This window comes from Culicoides brevitarsis, chromosome 3, assembly GCF_036172545.1.
Source record: "Culicoides brevitarsis isolate CSIRO-B50_1 chromosome 3, AGI_CSIRO_Cbre_v1, whole genome shotgun sequence".
Taxonomy (NCBI): domain Eukaryota; kingdom Metazoa; phylum Arthropoda; class Insecta; order Diptera; family Ceratopogonidae; genus Culicoides; species Culicoides brevitarsis.
This window is the reverse complement of record NC_087087.1, coordinates 24878032-24900759: the sequence shown is the minus strand read 5'-3', so window position 1 is coordinate 24900759 and position 22728 is coordinate 24878032. Positions and strand designations below refer to the sequence as shown.

The 22728-nt window shown below is 26.1% G+C and overlaps 1 protein-coding gene across 1 annotated transcript; it reads left to right on the top strand.

The window, feature by feature from the left end:
* The first annotated feature begins 2245 nt into the window (after positions 1-2245).
* Positions 2246-21907, top strand: LOC134834292 (uncharacterized). Its single transcript, XM_063848913.1, has 7 exons — positions 2246-2753; positions 9643-10070; positions 10135-10201; positions 15940-16431; positions 17532-18385; positions 19229-20840; positions 21449-21907. Exons 1-7 carry the CDS (start codon positions 2246-2248, stop codon positions 21745-21747), a joined length of 4260 nt encoding a protein of 1419 aa, XP_063704983.1. The 3' UTR covers positions 21748-21907.
* The last annotated feature ends 821 nt before the right edge of the window (positions 21908-22728 follow it).

Here is a 22728-nt window from a genome sequence, read left to right as displayed (position 1 = left end):
AAAAAAAATATTGAGACACCGAAATTGCTCGATTCCCTTGACAATGACCGTTGCCTTTATTATGTATGACGGAGGATGATGATGGTGCCACTTTTGCAACTCATTGTAATTCATAACGCCAGTTGCTGCTGTCAACAACTCATTCATTTATTCAATTATCGGTAATGTACCTCGTTATGCAATGAACCGCAAAAAAATAGAAGAAAACGATAGAAGAAAGAATTTTTTTGAATAAAAAGTTGTAAAAACTTAAAAAAACAAAAGACCGCACATTGAAAATTTTTGAGCAATATTTCTGGCGGAGAAACATGGCAGAAATATTTTGTCATTTATGTTTACCTCAAACACGGGTAAATAAAAAAAAATATTCTCCAAAAAATTTTGTCGGCAATGTTTTTACAGTAGTAGCAGTACATAAGTAAGTAAAACATTTTTGTGAAACCTGAACTGGCTCCTTGTCTTCCTCGCACAAAGTCTTGCATAAATGCAACACAAAAAGGTATGCAACACGTTGGTGATCTTGTTTTCACCACTCTCTGTATTCACGCGAAAAAATTCACGGAGGAAAGAACAAATATTTACGCTTCATATTAATTTACTTTATAAAAATTAAAAATCAATATGAAAATATGTGAAAAATTTGTGTTACTTGTCGTTCGTGGCATTTGTGGTTTCAGACGAGATCGGGAATAATTTTTTTTTGTGTTTTTGAATTTTTGATGAGTATGAAGGAGAGTTTGGAGTTTTAAGAGATTTTATGAATATGATTTTGAAAGACTTGAAATTTCTGAACTTAAACGCTAAGGCTTTAGAATCTGGGCTTCTTCAAAGTTCAATTTAGAAGGAACTGCTTCGTAAAGAAAGTACTTTTTCAATGGATCCATCTTTTGCAGATGATATTGAACAAAGAGCTTTTAGAGCTTAAGGTCGTCTAAAAACTTTCACGAATCGATCGAAGGTGTTATTACTCGTTTCATTTAATTGTATTCGTTTAATCTTTTGTAATAAAATGAGTTCTAGGCTCCATTTGTCAAGTAATTTGGCAATCTAAAATCACTTCTTCTTCGAAGCTGGCTAAGTTGTCAGTTTATCAGTCTAATATTCTGGAACCAGACCAATTTTTGTTTTTTTTTTTTCAAATAGGGTAGGGTTTACAAGATCCCTTTTAGGGTCTACTATGGCTCGTACTGCGGTCTCTAAAAAGTCCTATTGTATTTCATACTGTGATATCGTAAGTTTGCTCAGTAAACGCCGAGGAATGGGTCTTAGCTTTTTTACAACATTTGAACCTCGTTGAAATAAACTCTTTGTTTCACATCAAGTAAGTCTGTGTCATTTAACATAGTCTCAAAAATCGCACATTGGCCTCTCAGCTGACCCTATTCTCCCATGGAAACTTCGGAAAACAATTCTTGAAGAATTTTTGAAGTTTTATATTCAAAAACCTAAAAAAATCAATTTCTGGTTATTTTGAAAGAATTTTGACTAAGTTTTAGTTAAAAAATAATAAAAACCCTTAACGTCACGGTAGGTGCCGTCTCGACCCTACTAAAAAAGTTAAATTTTTATACTTACCAATTCCTCATGATTTGCCTTAAAAAAATATTCTATGGGTTTTATCACTATCTAAAGCTTCATTGAAAGCCATCAATCCAAATTTTGAAGCGAATGACCTAAAAGAAAAAAAAAATATTAAAAACATAATCTCTTAAATTTGTCATTTAATTAACGTCAAATGGCATTACACCGCTCGCAAATTCCCCTCTAACGATCCAAACAGCATTGAATTACCAAAAAAAAAAACCAAATCTTGTCATTTTATTACGTAAGAAACCACAAAAAAGTCTTCATGGTCCATTAAAATGTACCCGAAAAAAAACTAGAAAAAGGTTAATTGAATTGAATTTCAAGCCAATCACAAAATACAAAAATCGTGAAGTAGATGGAATGGAAATAATCTAACAGGTCTCTCTGTGAATTCATTTAAATATTAAATTTTCGACATTGATTGGACCGCTTCAATTTTTTTTTGTACTTAATTATTAATTTGTTGTTGATCATTATTTCTCGTTGACCAGAAAAAAATGTAAAAATATGTAAATTTTGTCGAATCGTTAACCAAACTAACAAAATACATGAAAAAGGCATTTAATTGAATTTGTTTACGCCCCTGAACTAACACTTTATATTCCATTTTAGGTCACAACTCACAGCAACGATGGAAACAGAAAACCAGACCCTGTCAATGGTACATCGTCAAGCGTCAAATTTATCGCCGGTGCCAGAAATTCACGGATCTGTTACCACAAAAAATAAGCGGAAGAACTTTAATCCGCGTTTCACCTCAGCCACAGAAGATTTCGCGCGTGATCATGACAATAATTCGTCATTAACGACCACTGAGCTCACAGTAAAGATCGAAAAAGGCTCCAAATACTCGAGTGACGAAGAAGACGAACAAGAAACGGAAAACGTTGACACTCTGCATCGATTGCAGCAACAAATGAATCAATTCAATGAAAAAGATGTCGCTGAAAGACTCGCGCGATTTCCGTTAGCGGAGGAGAATTTGGCGAACGCGATTGAACAAACGCGCGCCAAAACCTTAAAAGATGTCGTCAGTCCGGACCAGGAGGCGAAATATCGGGATTTTGCCTTTAAAACGATGCAAGAGTTACTTAACATCTACGGATTGTCGCTGAGCTTCAACGACATGGTCGACGCTTTCAAACAACAAAAACTCCAAATGGAAAGTGAGTAGACAATTTTTTTTTTGCTTTTCCGGAATTATTTACTTTCTAACGAACTTCTCGAAAAAACGAAAGGATACACTTTCTCACGCACAATCCCTTCTTAAATCACAATTTTTACCCAAAAAAAAAACTTTTTTTTCTTGTAACATGATCTGTACAATTTTATGTCATTGCATGTCTTAGAAACCGAGAAAAAAAAACAAAAGGGTGAAATTCAAGAACAATTTATTTCATTTCATTTCACTTCTAAAGTTTAACCCGGATGATGTTGATGATGACGATGACTCACAACTCTTGCTCTTTAGTCGTCTGATCTTTAATTCATCATGAAATAAAAAAAAATCTTCGTGATTTAGGGGTTAAAATGCCGTGAATTCACACAATTTTTGTCCCTATTCAAGACGTTTGCAAAAAAAAAATCTTAAACTCAAATAGGGGTCTTTTTATACATTCACGTACGTACGTATGTCTGTACGAGTTCTGTATGAGCCATACGTAACAGGAATAAAGGTTAGACTATTAAGGTTAAACGATGCACCTTTGCATTCTTTCCGCATTACCCTCGAAGATCATCATTTATTCTCTTTTTTTATTTATTTTACTTCGTTTTTTATAGTTGAAATTATTTTTGCGTAAAAAAAGAGATAAAAACCTTTTTTATCTCCATAAATTACGAGATAGATAATTTGATCTCAAACCAAAATCATTTGTTGGCTACCTGATGTGAAATCTACAAATCATCTCGTAGTGAGGAAAAATTTTTTTTTTTAGGGAACCAAGACAGTTTTACACTTTTAGCTCGAGAATGAGATTTTTCATTAAAAAATAATGAAAAAACGAAGCAATAAATATAAATAAATAAAAATAAAATTTATCTGGAATACCTTGAAGCATTTAAATAATCATCATTTGTTATTTTGCTTCGTTTTGAGATATTTGCTGTTAACTGTAGGAAATACGATAGCAAAGTAGTCAAAGGCAGTAATTAGTAATGAATGTTTGTTTGTCCTTTTATTGTTATTTATTGAGACGTTTATTGGAATTGAGTTCATTAAACTACTTTTGATTGGACAAGAGCTCTAAATTTAAATTTTTGAAGGTTATTAATTACTTAAAAAATGAATAAAATGACTTAATTTAAGATTTTTTTTTCATTATCTTGTTCAGTTTAAACGAATATTTAATTCAGAACGCCATCTGATGATAAGTTTAGACAAAATCATGGCTGACAACGCCATCTTTTGGTAAGATCAGGCAAAAAAAAATAATCAGAACGCCATCTATTGATAAGTATAAACAGATTCTTGTCTTAAAACGCCATCTAACGGTAAATTTATACAGATTTTTGACTTAAAAGGCCATTTTGTAGGAAATTAAGAATATATTTTTGACTGAAAGCGCCATTAATTATATGGAGTTGAAATTGAAGAAAAGTAAAAATAACATTTTTTCAAGACGATAAAACTTTTCTGGTTCCAAATCGTTCCAAAACTAAAAAAGCTAGACAATTTGTAGACAACCTTTGCTCAACATGATGACAGTCTTATATATTTAGTAAAAATTTGACAGTTAAAAAAATGACAGACGTCAAAATTTTTGTTGAAACTTCAGTTTTTAAGCAAATTTAAGTCTTTATCAAATCATTTTTAATTAAAAAATAAAAAATAATTAAAAAGTTTCAAAAAACTCTAAATTAGCTTTAAAACTGAAATTTAAAAAAAAAAAATCTTTGACGTCTGTCATTTTTTAAACTGTCAAAATTGTTAACGTTTTATATTTTATTTCGCAAAGGCGGCTTACAAAACGTCTAGCTTTTCCAGTTTTTGAACGATTTGGAATGAAATTTAACAACGTCTATTTTTTTGATTTTTAATAAACAATAAAATTTAAATTGATTGGTTTTCGGAAAGAATAAATCCAGTCTCTAACCAAAAACCAATCCATTTAAATTTTCTTAACAAAAACTTAAAAAATCGACGCAATTAAATTTCATTCCAAATCGTTCAAAACTAACGCCTTGGGTTACCCGAAAAAAAAATATTCCTTTCACAAGTTATTAACTTCTCAAAAAATAGATTTATTAGACATGTTCAATCAAACATCCCACATTAGAATAGAAAGATTTTTTTTCACGTAATTTTTTTTCACTTCTAAATACTTCTTTTCAATACAAATATTCAAAAAAGGAGAAAAAAATTAAAACCACAAGCCTCCAGCTGTTATAACTCTTACATATTATTTATGAATATATCTCTCGAAAAATTTTACTCTTTTTTTTTGTTATTTGTTGAATTACGCGCGCGGCTGTGTATACGAGACGATAAAGACAAATATGAAGGAAAAAAAATTAAAAACATTTCCATCTCATTTCATTTTTATTTCTCGTTCTCTCCACACTCAAATCACACATGTGAACGATCATATATATATGCATGACTATTAAAATTAGAGTGTATTAAAATAAAAGCAACAAAAAAAAATAATAAGTGCGGGCATTCATAAAATATTTTTCTTAATGTTTCATTAAGTTCATCTTAAACGAACAAAAAAAAAATTTTTTTTTGATGAAAAAACAGACCAAAAAAACGTAACTAACTAGTATATTTTAACGTTGTTTCCAAATATGTAATAATAAAATATGATGAATTCCTCATCATCATCCGCCGAGTGTCGATCAACTAAGTACATACAATGTTTATAATGCCCATCATACATTTGAAGCTCTTTAACGCACCGCGCGCTTACTTACTTCTATCTTAAAATAATCTCGATTTTTTTCTGTTACTTTTCAAGTTTTAAACAGAAAAATATGTAAAATACAACAAAAAAATTCTTGATGAATCATGATTTGTATTTTTTTATAATATATTATTGATGAGCTTCATCATATATGAGCTTTTTAAAGAAGCATGATGCTGCGGAAAAATAATGACAAGAAAAGTTGGAATTTGTAAGAATAATTACAAACTGGAATGAAATATGAGTTAAAGTTGCACAACATTGTTTCATTTCACACAACTTTTTTTTTACAAATATAAAAAAAAATAAATACGCACTAACACATGTACAATTTACAATCCTTTTAAAAATAATAAATAATATAAAAGGATATTTTTACCCCTTTTTTAAACCTTTTTATATGTTTTTTTTTGTTGTAAAAGATGAAATTTCATCAGATGATCAAAATAACGATCATTTCAGCAATGCAAACATCTAACAACAAAAAATAATAATAATAGATTTTCTATGTTTACAATACTTTTTATAGTTGAATGCGCAGCTTATCAATCGATCAGATCAAGAAATTGAAAAAAAAATAAAAAAAAAGATTTAATAATACGAAAGAATTCAACAAGATTTCTGTCAATAAAAGAAAAAGAAAGGAATAGTTTGAAATAATAAAAAAAAAACTTTTATAAGAAAAGGATTTAAACTTTTTTTTTTAGTTTTATATAAAATTTGGCTCCAACTTGTATTTTATAGAAATAAATAAATTAATAAATAATATTAATTAATAAAATAAATTAATTAATTAAATTCATTAAATTAATAAAAATTAAATTTAATTCACATTATTATATTTTTTAAATAAAATAAATAAATAAATTATTTTTTAAAAATATTTTTAAAACTTTAAATTTAATTTAATTCAATTTAATAACTTAATTAAAATTAATTTAATTATTAAATTAATAAATTTTTATATATTTTAAACAAAATAATTAAATTAAGTATTTTTAAAATTTAAAATATTTTAAAATTAAATTAAATTATTATTTTTTAAAATAAAATAAAATTTTATATAAATATAAAAAAAAAATAAAAAAATTTATTTTTTAAAATTAATTATAAAATATTAAATTAAATCATATTATTAAATTTTTTAAATAAAATAAAAAAATAAATATTTTTTTAAATATTTTTAAAACTTTGAATTTTATTTAATTCAATTAAAATTATTAAATTTATTAAAATTAAAATTATTTTAATTTTTAAATTAATAAAATTTTCATATATTTTAAAAAAATAATTGAATCAAGTATTTTTGAAATTTAAAATTAAATAAATTATTATTTTTTTATATAAATATTAAAAAAAGTAAAATTTATTAATATTTTTAAAAAACAAATACCTATGAATTAATTAATTTTAAAAATTATTAAAAAATACAAATTAAATTTTTTTTCGATTGAATAATTTAAATTTTTAAAATAATCTCGAATAATTTGAAATTTTCTAATTTTTAAATAAAATTAATTTAATAAAATTTAAAAAAAATATTAAATATCTCAATAAAATAATAAAATATATTAAAATTTCAATAAATATTTAATAATATTTTTTTTTAAATTTCCCACCATTTCATAAATTCATTATTTCCCGAAAAATCGTTAAACAACATTAAGTAAAATAAAAGACAGATGTACACAATTTATCTAGCAATAAAAACATAACAAGAAGAAAAAAATTCCATTTCCCATATAACTCAACTTTTCATTACTCTTCAACATTAATTTCATTCAACATCATACAAAAGCAGACACTTTTTTTTGCTTCTTTCCTCAAACAAGGAAATTTGAATATTATAAAGAGTGCGGAGAAAAAAATTAAAAATTTTATGTATGAACATATGATTTATGTGCGTTTTTAGTTTGGAGAGAAAAAAAACACAGAAGGGTTATAAAATATATTTTTTATCTGGTTTTCCGAAAACAACAGCCGGAATTCCTATTTAAGTATTTTTTTATTAGATTTTTTTTATTTTAATTACTCAAAAAATAATGATAATAAAATTTAAAAAAAAAATTAAATTTATAAAAAAAATCGATCAATATTTTTTTTTCGCACGACTGATCATATATCATTAATAATCTCCCATATACAATTTTTATAACAATTTTTTCTTACACCTTTATAACGATCGTCTTACAACATTGTACATTTTTTGTATAGCTTTAATTTTTTTTTAAATTTTATTTCATTTCATTCCAAAAACAACTCCTTTAATGTTATGTTCGACTTTCTCTCAGTATTTCGTGAATTAACACTCAAAAAAAGTTTTTTTTGTAGTTAATTATTGATGTATGTTATACATTTTATGTACAGAAGCCCCGCATGAAACATTATACGGAACAATAATTAAAAAGGAAATCAATCAAATATTTGCACAATATTTAATTTTTTTTATATGTTTAATTTTAAATGAAGAGTTAAATAAAATGTGTGTTAGAAAATGAATTTGTTATAAAAAAATAAGGTAGTAAAAGTATGAGAAAGTAAAAAGTAAATAAAAATGAACGGAAACTATCATTTTTCATAGCAAACATTATTTTTATTAATAAAAAAAATATATCAACATCATCAATCTTGTATTTTTTTAAATTTTTTTTTCTTAATCCATTTAAAAAATATATATTTTTTTATAAGAGGACTTTCTTAACAATTTCATTATTATTCGATTATTATTTTAATTTTTATTCAATTTATAACGTATTGAATAAAATATAAAATGACACAATGTTCATGTTTAACTCAATCATTTCGTCAATCGTTTCACGTCATTATAATCTAACAATATTCAAATTCATTGTGAGGTTTATTGACACTTTTAAATATTATTCTTTTTTTTTCATCATATATTATTATATATTTTAGTAAAAAAATAAATTTAAATATCGTGCATATGTTTATTTTGAGGGGATTTTTAAATACACGTATGTGAAAGTGTACAGAAAAAAATATTTTCTTCCTTTTCCGCTCTGTTCCCATCTTTTCCATCCATTAAGAATGATGATCAACAGATTGATGCTGTTGATTCTAACCCTTTTTTACATTTTTTTTTTGTTAAACTTGAATATTTGTCACACAAAAATTATTATTTAAATAAAACGCAGATGTGTTGTTTTATTTTAAAAATATAACAAAAAAATTAATTTTTTTTTTTGATAACATAAAAATATTTTTATGTTAAAAATAATATTTATAATTAACATCTGGAGAAAAATTTAAAATTATGTTACAATCCTTTCCTTTAAAAAAAATAAAATAAAAAAAAAATTATCGGAACTTCTCCTTCCACAAAAAAAAATTGTAACCCGATCTTCAAAAATATATTAGCAAAAAGGTTAAAATTTCAAGAAAATTTTCTCACAATCGACCCTTTTATTTTTTCTACATAAAAAAATATAAGAAATTACGTAAACAACATATACGTAAAAAAAATCAAATCATGACTTGAGTGAGTAATGATCCTTTTAAAAAAATAAAAATCATTTCTTTTAAAAGGGGAATTGTTCTTAAAGATTTTTTTTTGTATTAAAAAATTTCACTGTCAAAGGTATACATTATTATTACCTTTTATGAACTTTTTTATATAATAAACGCACACGACTCTGACTTTTGTCCGTATACGTCATAGAATGCATCGGAACTGGATTAAAAAACCGACCAATAAATCGAAAAGTTGGAAAGAGAGGGAATGTTATTAGTAAAAAAGTAACAAAAAAAAATAATAAAAAAATAAAAAATAGGAGAAGTGTGAAGAACAGCTACCCTTTCACCCTATTTTCGATAAAATATTTTCAAATTATGAGATTTATTTCCGTCTCGGATTTCATTGTGTGTGACCTCTGTTATTTTTTTACCGAAAAAATTTTTTTTTTTAAAATCAGTCAGTCTTTGACAGACACTCGCCTTACACGGATCGATCCGTACTAAAGACACAAATAAAAAAAAATGAACTCTCAACTTGAACTTTTTACCACACTTTTTTTACTGAACTTGGCCAAGCAGCAACAGACACTGAACACAGGACTGATAAATCCTGAGGACAATGACAAAGAAAATGTTGCGCAAGTAAGTAATAATAATATTTTTGATTTTCTTTCAGGTAATGGGCCTCAGCTAGAGCCCCCCACGCCACCACGTACCCCTATTATCTCCGCATCGACAAGTAATGGCGGCGACGTAACGCGGACGCCAACGAAACCCGTGGCAACCAAACCCACAATTACGTTGAAGCCGACTTCGAAGCTGATGCCGGAACATCATCGCGGAAGTGTGTCCGACTTGTCGGAATGTGAAGATGTGAAAAAGCAGAAATTGAGTGATTTAGATGATAATTTTAGTGATCGCGAATCGAATAAGGCATACGACTTTAGTCGCTTCAATGACGACTCGAATATGAGCGATGCCGGCAACAATAGCGATCAAGATAGCGATATGGGTCTGACGATTGACTCAAATAACTCATTTGAATCACGACTTTCGCTACCAAACACACGAAAACTAATGGATAATAAATCACAAACACCTCTGGTGAGTAACAATAACAAAAAAAATTATGATGATTCGTTTTTTACAATTAAATTTTTTTTAACAGCCATTTTTATCGCCGTTGTTACATCTCGCCCAACTACAAAACGAAGCTGGAGAGAAACAATTATCAGGTAAGACTTTTTTTTAAATGTTTTTAAAAAAAATAAAAGTGATCAATAGTGAATGGAGTGTTGTATAAATTTTTCCGCTCAAAATGGAATTCAAAATCTAAAAATTCCTTAAATTTTAAAAGTGAAAAAAAAAAATATTTAAAAAAAATTAAAAATTGACCGAATTTTAATCAATTTTTTTAAAGCCAAAATTTCATGAGAAAAAAAATAATTTGTGAAAATGAAAATTAATAACAAAAATAATTATTATCAATAATTAAATTAAATGAAAATTCAAAAATAATTACTTTTTTACTTTTGACAAAAATGACAAATAAATTATCTAAAATTCCTAAAAAAATTTAAAATTTAACATTTTTTTAAGTTCAGTAAAAAAAATATTTTTTTTTTTATTTTAAATTGAAATAAATTTTTTGAATTATTTTTTTATAAATTTTTTTTATTAATTTATTAAATTTTTTTTTATTCATTAATAATTTGAATTAAATTTTTAATTTATTTTTTTTGTAAAAAAAATATTTTGAAACGAGAATTTGAAAAACTTAAAAAAATATTAATTATAAAATTAATATTTAAAATATAAGCTAAATTTTTTTTTCTAAAATAATTTTTACGAAAATAAAATAAAATAATTTTTGAAAGATTGAAAAAAAAATTTTTTTTGACCTAAAATTTTAATAAAAATTTATTAAAAAAAAATAAATAAATTAAATTAAAATAATTAAATCAAAAAAATTTTTTAAATTAAAGAAATTATTTAAATTAAAAAAATTATTTAAATATAAAAAACGAGTGAAAAAAAAGTAAAAAAATAAAAAATGGCCCAAAATTAAATCGAATTTTTAAAAATATTTTTTGGCAATGTTTTGAACTTCAATATTCCTATAATTTAAAAAATATAAAATCTTAACAATTTTTACTAAAGTTTCATAAGAAAAAATTTTTTTTTTTGATATTCATAAATAAATAATATTTACTTTAATTTTTTCTTAAAAAAGTACATTTTTGTAGGTAAAAAACTAATTTCAAAATTAAAAATAAATTAATTAAAATTTAAAATTTAATTTATAAATTTTTGTCAAAAAACTATTTTTTTTTATTAAAAAAATTTAAAAAAAGATTTTTTAATAATTTTTTTTTATCCTAAACTCATATTTGAAAATTATTTTTTCAAAAATAATCGAGTTTCATTTGGACCGACCTTAAAACTAAATTAAAATAAATTCGTTAAATTTTTGCTTGGTTTGAATTAATTGGAAATAATTTTAGAAAAAACTTGAAAATGTTCTATTGTCCATGTTGAAAAACTTTGTTTTTTGGCGTTTAAGCCTAATCTGCATCAGGATCCGCTACTGCTGAAAAAGACAAAATCAAATAAATTTAACAACATCATTAATAATTATAAAAGAGACAAAAAAAAATGAATGACCGCGTAATAAATAAGACATTTCCTCGTTTTTTTTTCATTTACAATTGAAATCAACATCAACGGATGTATCATGTGAAATAAAGAAGGGCAGTCATTCAACAAAATATAGGAGTGATAAATTGTCTAACTAAACCACGATGTTTGAAAGTTCACTTTTACTCAAAAAAAAAAAAAAAAAAAAATTACACTAATGACCAACCATCACCAACACATGATATGTTTATTAGGCAAGAGCTCAATCAAAACTTGTTTTGATGTGAATTGATCATTCATTTCTGCCTCTTTTTGTTGTCGCTCCAAAATAAAGTGAATGGAACGCAGAAAGAAAAAAAAATAAATTTCTCGTTAAAATCGTTCAATCCTCGGTAATTACAAAATATTCTAGTTATTTTATTCTCTAAATGAGAAACAATTATTTGCGATAAAATTGACTCGATATTTAAATTAAATTGAAAAATCAGAATGATGTGACAATTTATAGAGCATTTGTAAATAAATATATACATGCGACAGGCAAATGAATGGATGTAAGACTTTAATTTATTTATAGAGCAATTCTTTACTCTTTTTTGCGTTCAATTATTTGTAATTAAAGCATCAGAAATGACAGGAATTTGTTACTTCTTTGCAATTGAAAAAAAATTATTTCTATTTCTGAGTTAAATAAAATAAGTGTTTCTAAAAATTTCGCATTGATTTGTGTGTTCATTGTGTTAATTTTTATTCATTTCACGATAAAATGAAAAAAAAAACATTAGAACAAAAATCAGAGAAACACATAAAAAAATTTAAAATTTATTTGCCGACAATAAATTAAAGTTTGTACTGTGAGTTAAATTAATTTTAGTGCTATTTATTTTTATAATATTTAATAAGATCTTTTTATAAAAAAAAATAATTTTATCCCTGATTTTATCTAAATATTAAAAGTTAATAATAAATTAATTAATAATTATAAAATTATAAAATGAAATTTTTGTCTTAAAAAGGCTGAACATAATTTTAAAAAAATAATTAAAATTAAAAATATTTAAAAAATTTAAAAATTGAAAATAATATTTGAAAAAAAAATTATTAAAATTATTTTTTATGACAAGTTTTGAAAAATTATAAAAATCATGAATTATTAAATAATTTTTAATTAAAATTAAAAAAAAATCTTTAATTAAATATTTTTTAAAATTATTTTAATTTAAATCCTTAATTTAAATTTAATTAATTTTTTTTTACATTTTTTGGAATTATTTTCAATTTTTATTTTTTTAAAATTTAAATTTTTTAAAATAAAAAAAAATTAAAAAAAAAAACAAAATTTTCAATCATTAATTTTTTTAAATTAAATAAAAGTAATAGTTTATTTAATTTAAATTGAATTTTTATAATCTTAAACTTTTTTCTTAATTTAAAAACATATTTTTTAAATCAAATACATAAAAAAAAATTCAATAAACTCATTGGTAAAATAAAAAAAAGAGTAAAAAATTGAAATTAATATAAAATAAATGAAATAATTGAACAAGAGTCACAAAAAGGTCGCAACCAACAAAAAAAACTGTATAAATATAATTTTATACAAAAACCATTTAGTGATGGCGTCAAACTTGATATTTCAGTTTTATTTATTCAAAATGTGTGAATCCAGTTTTGGGTTTAGTTTGACTTGCCTTCGATTTGATATAAAATGAAATAAAAAAAATATCAAGTCGTAATAATATAATAATAAAAAATAACGATCGAGGAATTCTTATGATTGGTCTCTCTTCATCGGAATCCATTCACTCATCGTGTACAAGTTATACATCGTGTTAAATTTTTTTTTTCGATAATAATACTCAATTTATATACTTGTTTCATTGGCAGCATATTTGAATATATTTTAATCAAATTATTATTATTTTTTTCTCGGATATTTGTTTTGTGTTATAACTTCGTGTGTATGTAGCACTTCAAACCCAAAAAAAAAGAGAAACATTTAAATTTAAAATTCATTCCCACTTTGATATTTTTGTTAAAGTGTTTTAAAATATTATTAACCTTGATGAGCTGTTTCACTCGAAATTGGTGGTCAAACTCATTCATTTTTCAACAAAAAAAAAGAGATACTTGCTTTGAATATGTTCCTTAATTGGATGAATGATCATCTGAAATTTTAGACAATTTTTTGGGTAAATAATACGCAGTCACTTAATTTAAATGTTTGTTGCGTTAGATGATGATGATGGTAGTTTTCTCTAGTTATTTTACTCGAATTATGATTATTACCATACTTGAACACACCGAATAAATTTCAATTAATTCCAAATAAAATAATTAAATTAATGATGGACGATACATGTGTTAACAAAAGTTAAATGTTTGCGGCGCGGTGCGGAGAAAAATCATGTTCAAACAACATTTTTTATTTTATTTATTTTTATTTAATTTTAATGGTTTTTTATGAGCGGACAGAAAAATGTTTATAATTAGGTTCTTTATCGCGCATAGACAGATTCTTGTTTTGAAAGGGAAAATCTGCCTTTACCTAATTATTACACATCATGTAATTAATTTGAAGTATTCTAAATAAAATATGAAATATTTCTCGTTTTTGTCAAAGAGACAGACGGGAAAAATATGAGAAATTATCCATGAGAAAACAGTGGTCGGTTGTAGAATTTTATTAATTTTTGAAAATAATTAAAAATATAAATAAAAAAAAATAATTAAAAAATTAATTAATTAAAAAATAAAAAAAATTGCAATTTGAAGTTTAAAAAAAATTTTATTTTAAAATATATTTTTTTTTACATTAAATTAGTTAATTATTTAAAATTATTTAAAAAAAGTTAAATTAAAATTTCAAGTTTCAATTGAATGTTTATTTAAAATAAATAAATATTTAATTAATTTAAAATTAAATAAATAAAACTATTTAAAATAAATTATTACTAATTTTTAAATAATTTAATTTAAAAAAAATTAAACTAAAATTAAAATTAAAAAATGAAGCCTAAAATTTTAATTTAAAAATTAAAAATTATTTAAAATTTTTGTCCCAAAAACATTTTTTCAAGCCTTTTCAAAATTTTGTTTAATCAAAAATTTTATGGTATCTACATTGAGAGCTTTTAAAATTAAAATAATGGGACAAAAATAAAAAAAAAAATTTGGAGCGACCTTAATTTAATTTAAAAAATATATTTTAAAATAAAAATTTATTTAAACTTCAAATTGCAATTTTTTATTTTTTAATTAATTTTTTTATTTTATGATAAAATGATTTCAAATAAAAAAAAATTATTAAATAATTATAAAATAAAATTTTAATTAATTTTTTATTATTTAAATACTAAAATTTCATTAATTAGGAAAAATATTAAAAGTATTTATGATGAAAATATTTATAAATAATTAAATTAGCTATTAAAATTAATTAAACTAATTTCTAATTAATTATTTTTTTTTAATGTTAATTATTAATTTATTTAATTTAATTTTAATTATTTAGATTTTTCGGGTAATTTTTTTATTATTTTAATTTTTCGTGAATAAGTCATGAATTATTTTTTTTTGCTTGGTTTGAATTAATTGGAAAAAATTTTAACCTGAAAAAAAAATATTGTTAAAAAAATAATTTTTCTTACCTGAAAAAATTTCTGCTCCCAAAAAAGTATCAATCCGACCACTGTGCATCTATATCACAACAAAACCACTTCAAATTATGTCTGGATGTTTTTTGCGTGAATTTATGTTAAAAATTTAATAACAGAAATTCACAAGAAAATTTCACACTTAAATAATGTGGGACGCTATAGCAAATTATGATGATTTTTTTTGCTGTTTTTTATTTTTTTTTTGCGCCAAAACACGTGAAACGCTGTGAAATGGAGACACAATATGCAATAAATTTGTCATGTATTGTCAAGTGTGTTATGATTTTGCCGTAATTTCTTGGAAAATCTTTCATACCTCCACTTTTTCGGCATTAAAAGATTTAATTTTATTTCATTTTATTAATAATGAGGTCTTATTAAAAGTTTTACAAACAAATGGAATAAGTGCGACTTTTGAACATGGCACTAATTAAATTAACATGAAAACTCTGCAAAATTGAACAAGTAGGTAAAAAACGTGTGCAATCACTTTGAAATTTAACGGCAAAAAAATTATTTGCATTGTTCTCAATTTTTCATACGTTTTTAGCGTAAAATTGTTAGAAACGACGATAACAAGTTTAAAAATAGCAAACTGACCCTTCTATAATTTTTTTTTACTTCCTACTGTGGCCCCTTTTTTCAATTAACGTAATTTTTTTTTGTGTTTGTTGCAGATTACGCGAAATACTTGACCAAATACACGTCGTACATGGATTGCAACAATGAGCAATGTCAAGCGGACAACATGCGAGAACATTATCACTGTTACAACATCCAGTGCTATGGGCGTGTCTTGAACAAGAAAGAGGAAATAATTCGGCATCTCAAGTGGCACAAGAAGCGCAGCGAGTCCCTCAATCACGGCTTCCTGCGATTCAGCTCGAGCGACGACTGCAACTCGCAGTACCCCAATTGCCAGCACAACCGCAAACAGACACATTACCATTGCTTATACTGTGATAAATGCTACATTAGTACGAGTGATGTGCAGATGCATTCGAATTATCATCGCAAGGATTCCGTCATTTATAATGAGGGATTTCAGCGTTTTCGTGCCACGGAGACTTGCAATGCGGATTATTGCACGTTTTATCGGCAACGGACGACACACTTCCACTGTCGACGCGACAACTGTAAATATACGTTCAAAAATAAGGCTGATATGGGTAAGTTGGGAAAATTTCTTTAAATTGATCATTTTCTTCAGAAATTTTTTTTTTAAATCAAAAATATTTTTTTACCAAATTAAAAAAAATATTTTCGGCTAAAAATACAAATTTAACTTGTTTTAATTTAAAAAATTAATTTAAATTTAATTTAATTTTTAATTTTATTTGATTACCTAATTAAATTTAATTAATTTTGATTTTTTTTGTAATTTTAATTTTAATTAAAATTAAATTGTAATTTTGTTATAAGAACATTTTCATCTAAATAAATTTTTTTTTTCAAAACCAAAATTGCAAAAGATTAAATTTTTGAATTAATTTTCATATAAAAATTTTCGAATTATTTTCAAAAAAAATTAAAAATAAATTATTTTAATTAAAATTAAATTGTTTTGTTGGAAGAACATTTTCATCTATATAATTTTTTTTTTAAAAAAACCAAAATTACAAAAGATTAAAATTTTGAGCAAATTTTCATATAAAAATTTGAATTAAAATTTTCGAATTATTTGAAATACCTAATTATTAAAAATTAATATTATAGAATTTAAATTTAAATATTTTAGACCCTAAATATTAATTTAAAAAAAAAACAATAATACAAAAATTAGTCAAAAATTTCTGAAAATTTTTTAATTTAATTTAAAATAAATTTTTCAAAAAAAAAAAAAAATGATCAGCTTTTCTATGAAAAAAATCACACGTTATCTAAATATTCCATAAATTTATTAAATTAAATTTAAATGAATTAAAATTATTCGATTTTAGTCGATTTTGGACAAAAAAAGTGAACCATGTAACAATTTTTTTTATTTTAAATTCAAAAATTAAAAAAAATACAAATAAAAAAAAATTAAATTAAAAAAAATAATTCAAAATTAAAATTCACAAAAATCTCATTTTAAAATAATTTATAATAACGGTTTTATTTAAATTAATTAATTAATTTTTCTCGGTAATTTTCAAAAAATTCAGATTCAAAAAAAAATTATAGAATAAAACTCGAAATTTTTTTAAAAATTGCCTAAAATGCAAAAAAACTTGTAAAAAAATTTCCTTAGATAAATTTTTAATTTAATTTCTCATTTTTTTTCCAGAAAAACACAAGACTTTCCACATAAAAGACGAACAATTGCTCAAGGACGGTTTCAAAAAGTTCCTCAAGGCCGACGAATGTCACTTCCCAAATTGCCGTTTCAGCCTCGTGTGCAACCACATTCATTGCGTACGCGAAAATTGCAACTACGTCCTTCACTCTTCGGGGCAACTTCTCAGTCACAAGCGAAAACACGAACGCATCGATCACGAGGAAGCCTATCGTCGTTACAAAATGACGCAAAAGAACAACGACGGCAGCAGTTCATCGTCTCCCGGTCTTCACGGAGGCGCAATGTCACCCGAAGTCACCTTAACGGTTCCCTTCACCGAAAGTACGTCACCCAGCAACAATGCGGAACTAGTTTTTCAACAACTTCAGATGCAACAACCGTCGAAAAATGCTCCTGCGAAGAAAGTCGTTGAAATTCACAAAGAAAGTGAAAATTTGGAAGATGGCATCCCAAAGTCAATTATTCAGACGTCATCTTTTCTGGAAAAGGCAACAACTGTCGAAGAAGTTGAAAATATGATTCGCACGTATTTTTCGGACAATTGCACGAAGCAACGTGATGAGCCGTTGAACTTGAAGCATGAAGACGAGCCAAGTGGATTAATTGAGTGTTTCATGACTTCGAATGATCCGCATTTGCATTGTTTGGTTCCCGCATGCGAAGCAGTCTTGCCAAAGAGCTTAAACGACATTTCCGAGCACATGAAGATGCACGAATTGACCAAAAATGGCGAAAATATCGGAAGTGGCTCAAATTTGCAGCAGATAACGTCGATCGAGGGATTTTTCAACCGAAAACGCGGAAGACCTCCAAAGAATCGCGTCGTCGAGGTTTATAATAATGTAAGTTTTGCTTGATTTGAATATTTTAGATTAATTTTTTTTGACCCATTGCACATTCTGAAATTTTGTCCCAATGTAAATTTTTAAAACTTTCCCAATGTACATTCTAAATTTTTTCCCAATGCACATTTTAAGTTTTATCCCAATGTACATTTAAAAATTTAGACCCAATACATATTTTAAAATTTTTGCCCAATGCAGATTTTAAAGTTTTGTCCCTTTGCATATTTTGAATATTTTGCATTCTGAAGTTTTATCCCAATGCATATTCTAAAAATTTTTCCCAATAAAAACATTTTGAAAATTTCCCCAATGTACATTCTAAAATTTGTCCCAATGCATATTCTGAAACTTTCTTCTAATGTACATTATTGAATTTTGTCCCAATGCGCATTTTAAAAGTTTGACCCAGTGTAAATTTTAAATTTACATTTTTCAATTTTGTCCCAATGAAGTTTGACCCAATGAACATTTTCAAAATTTTGACCCAATGCACATTTGAAAATTTTGTCCTTATGCACATCCTGAAATTCAGCTTTAATGCATATTTTGAAAATTTGTCCCAATGCACAGTTTGGAATTTCTTCCGAGGCAAATTTAGAAATTTTGTCCTAATGCACACTTTAGAATTTTGACCCAGTGCAAATTTTAAAAATTTTTTGCTTACATATTCTTAAAAATTGTCCTCATATACATTCTAAATTGTCCCCAATGCACATATTAAAATTTTCCTAATGCACATTTTCAAAATTTTGACCCACTGCACATTTTAAAAATCTGACCCAGTGCACATTTTATTTAAAAAAAAAACATAATAATGATAACTTTTTTTTTTATTTTCAGTCCCAAATGCCACCACAAGCCATTTTCACGAGTTTCAAGCTGGAAAAGCACGATCAAGCGCCGTCTAAAATCCCCCATAACAACAACAACAACGAACAATCCTCATCCGGATTCAAATTCCCCAATAATTCCCTGTCTTCGTCTTTGGACAAAGTCCGTATCTACCAACCGACGGAAAAATGTCTCGATTCCGGATGCATCTATGATCAGTGCCTTCATTTCCATTGCGCCTATCCGCGATGCCATTTCGTCGCCAATTACTCCAACTCCATGGAACACCATTTGGACGAGTTTCACGATCAAATCAAAATTCTCGAAAATTACGAATTTTTCGACAGCAACTACGATTGCGGCAAACAACCTTTCGAATGTCCGAACAACAAAAATAACAAGCACTTCCACTGCGGGAAGTGTCAATACAGCTTTTTGAATCCGGCAGAGATGGAAACGCACATTTGTCGCTTGCTCATCAAGAGTTCCAACTCGTCGGAGCAAAAAAGTGAGATTAAGTTGTTCAAGCCGCACGCGAATCTCGATGAAAGTCACAAAAGTGACGAAAGTCTGAACAAATCCACGTCAGATGACGATAAAGTGTCCGTGGTTCGTGCCTCCGGAACATTTTTCCCCGAAAATTCGGATCCCGAGTCTCTGAATACCTCTCAAAACTCGTCTTTTGATCAGTCCTTGTGTGATCGCCCGTTCTGCAAATTGAAGCGAAAGACGCATCAGCATTGCGATTTGTGCAATCAAGCATTTTCTGATGCCGCCAAGTTGGAAATTCACATGCTGAAGCACCAGGCGACGAAATTGGGCGCGAATTTCATGGATGCCGAACGGAAACGACTTGAAGAGAACTCGGTGGAGCTCTTGCCGATTCCGTCGACGTCGAAACAGCAGCAACAACCCCAAGACTTGAGTAAGCCTAGTCACGAGCTCGACGGTTCCGGAGCTTTTCCCGACAATTTGGCTTTGCAAAATTTCCATTTGGCGCAACTTGCGTTACAATATCCCTTCTACTATCAAGGCATGAATCCCTTTTTGGCGGCTCAAGCGGGATTTCCGGGACTTTCTGGATTTCCTTCGGCTGCCCTTGAACCTCAACCTTCCACAAGTTTGAAATCTGGTCCCGCAAACCCTCTTATTCCGTCTCATTTCTCCTTCCCAAACTCCCTTGAATTGACCAAAATTCCCCCGGAGCTCCTTGGACCGATGGCAGAGTTGCAAGAATTTAACAAAGGCACGGCGGGAAAACGTAAATCCGATACGGAACACGCTTACGAGCTCACGAATCGCATTAAAATGATGAAAACGGCGAAGAATGCCGCACAAGCTGCTGGCTTGAAGATGTTCAAAGACGAGCCAATTCCCACGGGATATCTCAAATTTCGTTTTAATGAGGATTGTAACTTTCCGAATTGCGGGTATCGCAATCACCAAAGCCATTTCCATTGTTGCCGGCAAGATTGCTTCTACAGTTTTTGTGATAAGACGCGTTTTGTGCAGCACACGGCACGGCATGAGCGTCTGGATAAGTTGATGGGTGATGATTTCAAGCAATATCGCGCCAATATGCGGTGTGGCGTCGATGAATGTGCTTACAATAAGAATTTAGGTGAGAATTTTTATTTAAAAAATTATTTTTTTTTATAAAATTAAATTAAATATTATTTTTTAATTAACTTAAAATTAGTTAAATAATTAAATGAGATTAATTTATAATTAAATTATTAATTAAATTAAATATTTTATTTATTTTTTTAAAATATTTTTAAAAAATATTAATTTAAAAAATTAAATATTTAAATAGTTTTTGAATAAAATAAATTAAAAATAATTTTATGAATTTTAAACATTAAATTCAAATAAATTTTTGAAAGATTAAGAAAATAATAAATTTTTAATTAATTAATTTAATTATTTGATTTAATTAAAAAATTGATTTGTTAAAAGTTATCACAATTATTTAAATTTTAATTAATTAATTAAATTTAATTAATTTTAATTAAATTATTTTTTTAAATTAATTTAAAAAATAATTGAAAATTACAATTATTTTTTCCTAAAATTTACTTAAATTCTAAAATATTTATTTTTTATTTTATTTAAATTTTCAAAAAAAATCAATTAATTTATTAATAATTTAAATTATTTATTTTAAATTTAAAAGTTATTTTCAAAAATTTAATTTAATTCTAAATTTTATTTTTTTTATTTTTCCAGGTCCCAACAACAAATCCTCCCACTTCCACTGTCTCAAATGTGATTTCATCTGCTCGGACACGAACAAAGTCGTGGCACACCGACGGCAACACAGCAAAATGGAGTACATCCGTGAAGCGGGCTTCCGCAAAATTGCCAATAACGAAAAATGCAACTCCAAGGACTACGACAGTCCGAATCTCGAATGTCCGTACTCGCTCAAGCAAACGCACTATCATTGTCTCACGTGCGACGGCAATGTCCTGAGTCGCGCACAACTGAGTGCACATCGGCACCGACAAACCTCGACGTCGTCCTAAACTAGAAAAAAAATTGTAGATTTTAAGTTTACCTCAATTTCAATCGGTAGAAATAGTTTAATTTTAGAAAAAATAATTATTTAATTTAAAAAAAATCTCTCTTTTCTTACCAATAAATTTAAATTCTTCTTAAAAATGTATAAAAACTGCAATCCGTACTTTTTTATCTTTTTTTTTCAATCGATTTTGTACAAATAAAACAAAATTTTGTAAATAATTGAATGAATGAATTTTAGTGTCATCAAAACTAGCAACTAGTGCCATTGTTTTACTATGTTAATAAATCTTAATTTTCATGAATAAATTTTTTTGGGTATCTTTTTATATGAAAACTTAAAAAAAAAACAAATTAAAACAATTTTCTTTTATTAACTAATAATTATTTAAATGAAAAAAGACATGATGTCAAGATGAGGAGCAACAATTGTAATCGAAAATATGACAAAGTTGATCAGATTATGAAATAAAAAGACATTTTTAAAATTAAAATTTCGATTTTTTTTTTATGAAAATTTTCTTGGGTAAAAAAAGGCTTCAGAATATTCTCAGATGATTTTAAATTTTTTTTTTATAAAAAAAATAGTTTAAAAAATTTCTCAGATTTTCGAAAAAAATGTTTCAAAATTTTATCAAATGTAAAAAGAGCTTCAAAAAACTTAGGATTTCTTAGTCTTAGACTTTTGAAAGTAGTTCCAACGATTTCTCAGATTTTTTAAAAATTTTCTAAATTTTTGAAAATTTTTTCACAATGAGTAAAATTTTTGCTCAATTTTGTTGGAATTGTTGAAAAGACAATTTTTTGGAATTTTGACAGGAGCTTTTGTTTAAATTTTCAGTTATTTTTGGTTTGCTGGCACTTTTGAACCATTTATGGATAATGTCGTCTAAAAATATTATCAGGTAATTTTCTAAAAGTTTCTCAGATTTCAGAAAAATGTTCTTAAAGCTTTTCAGACCTGTTAAAAAATTTTTAGAAATATC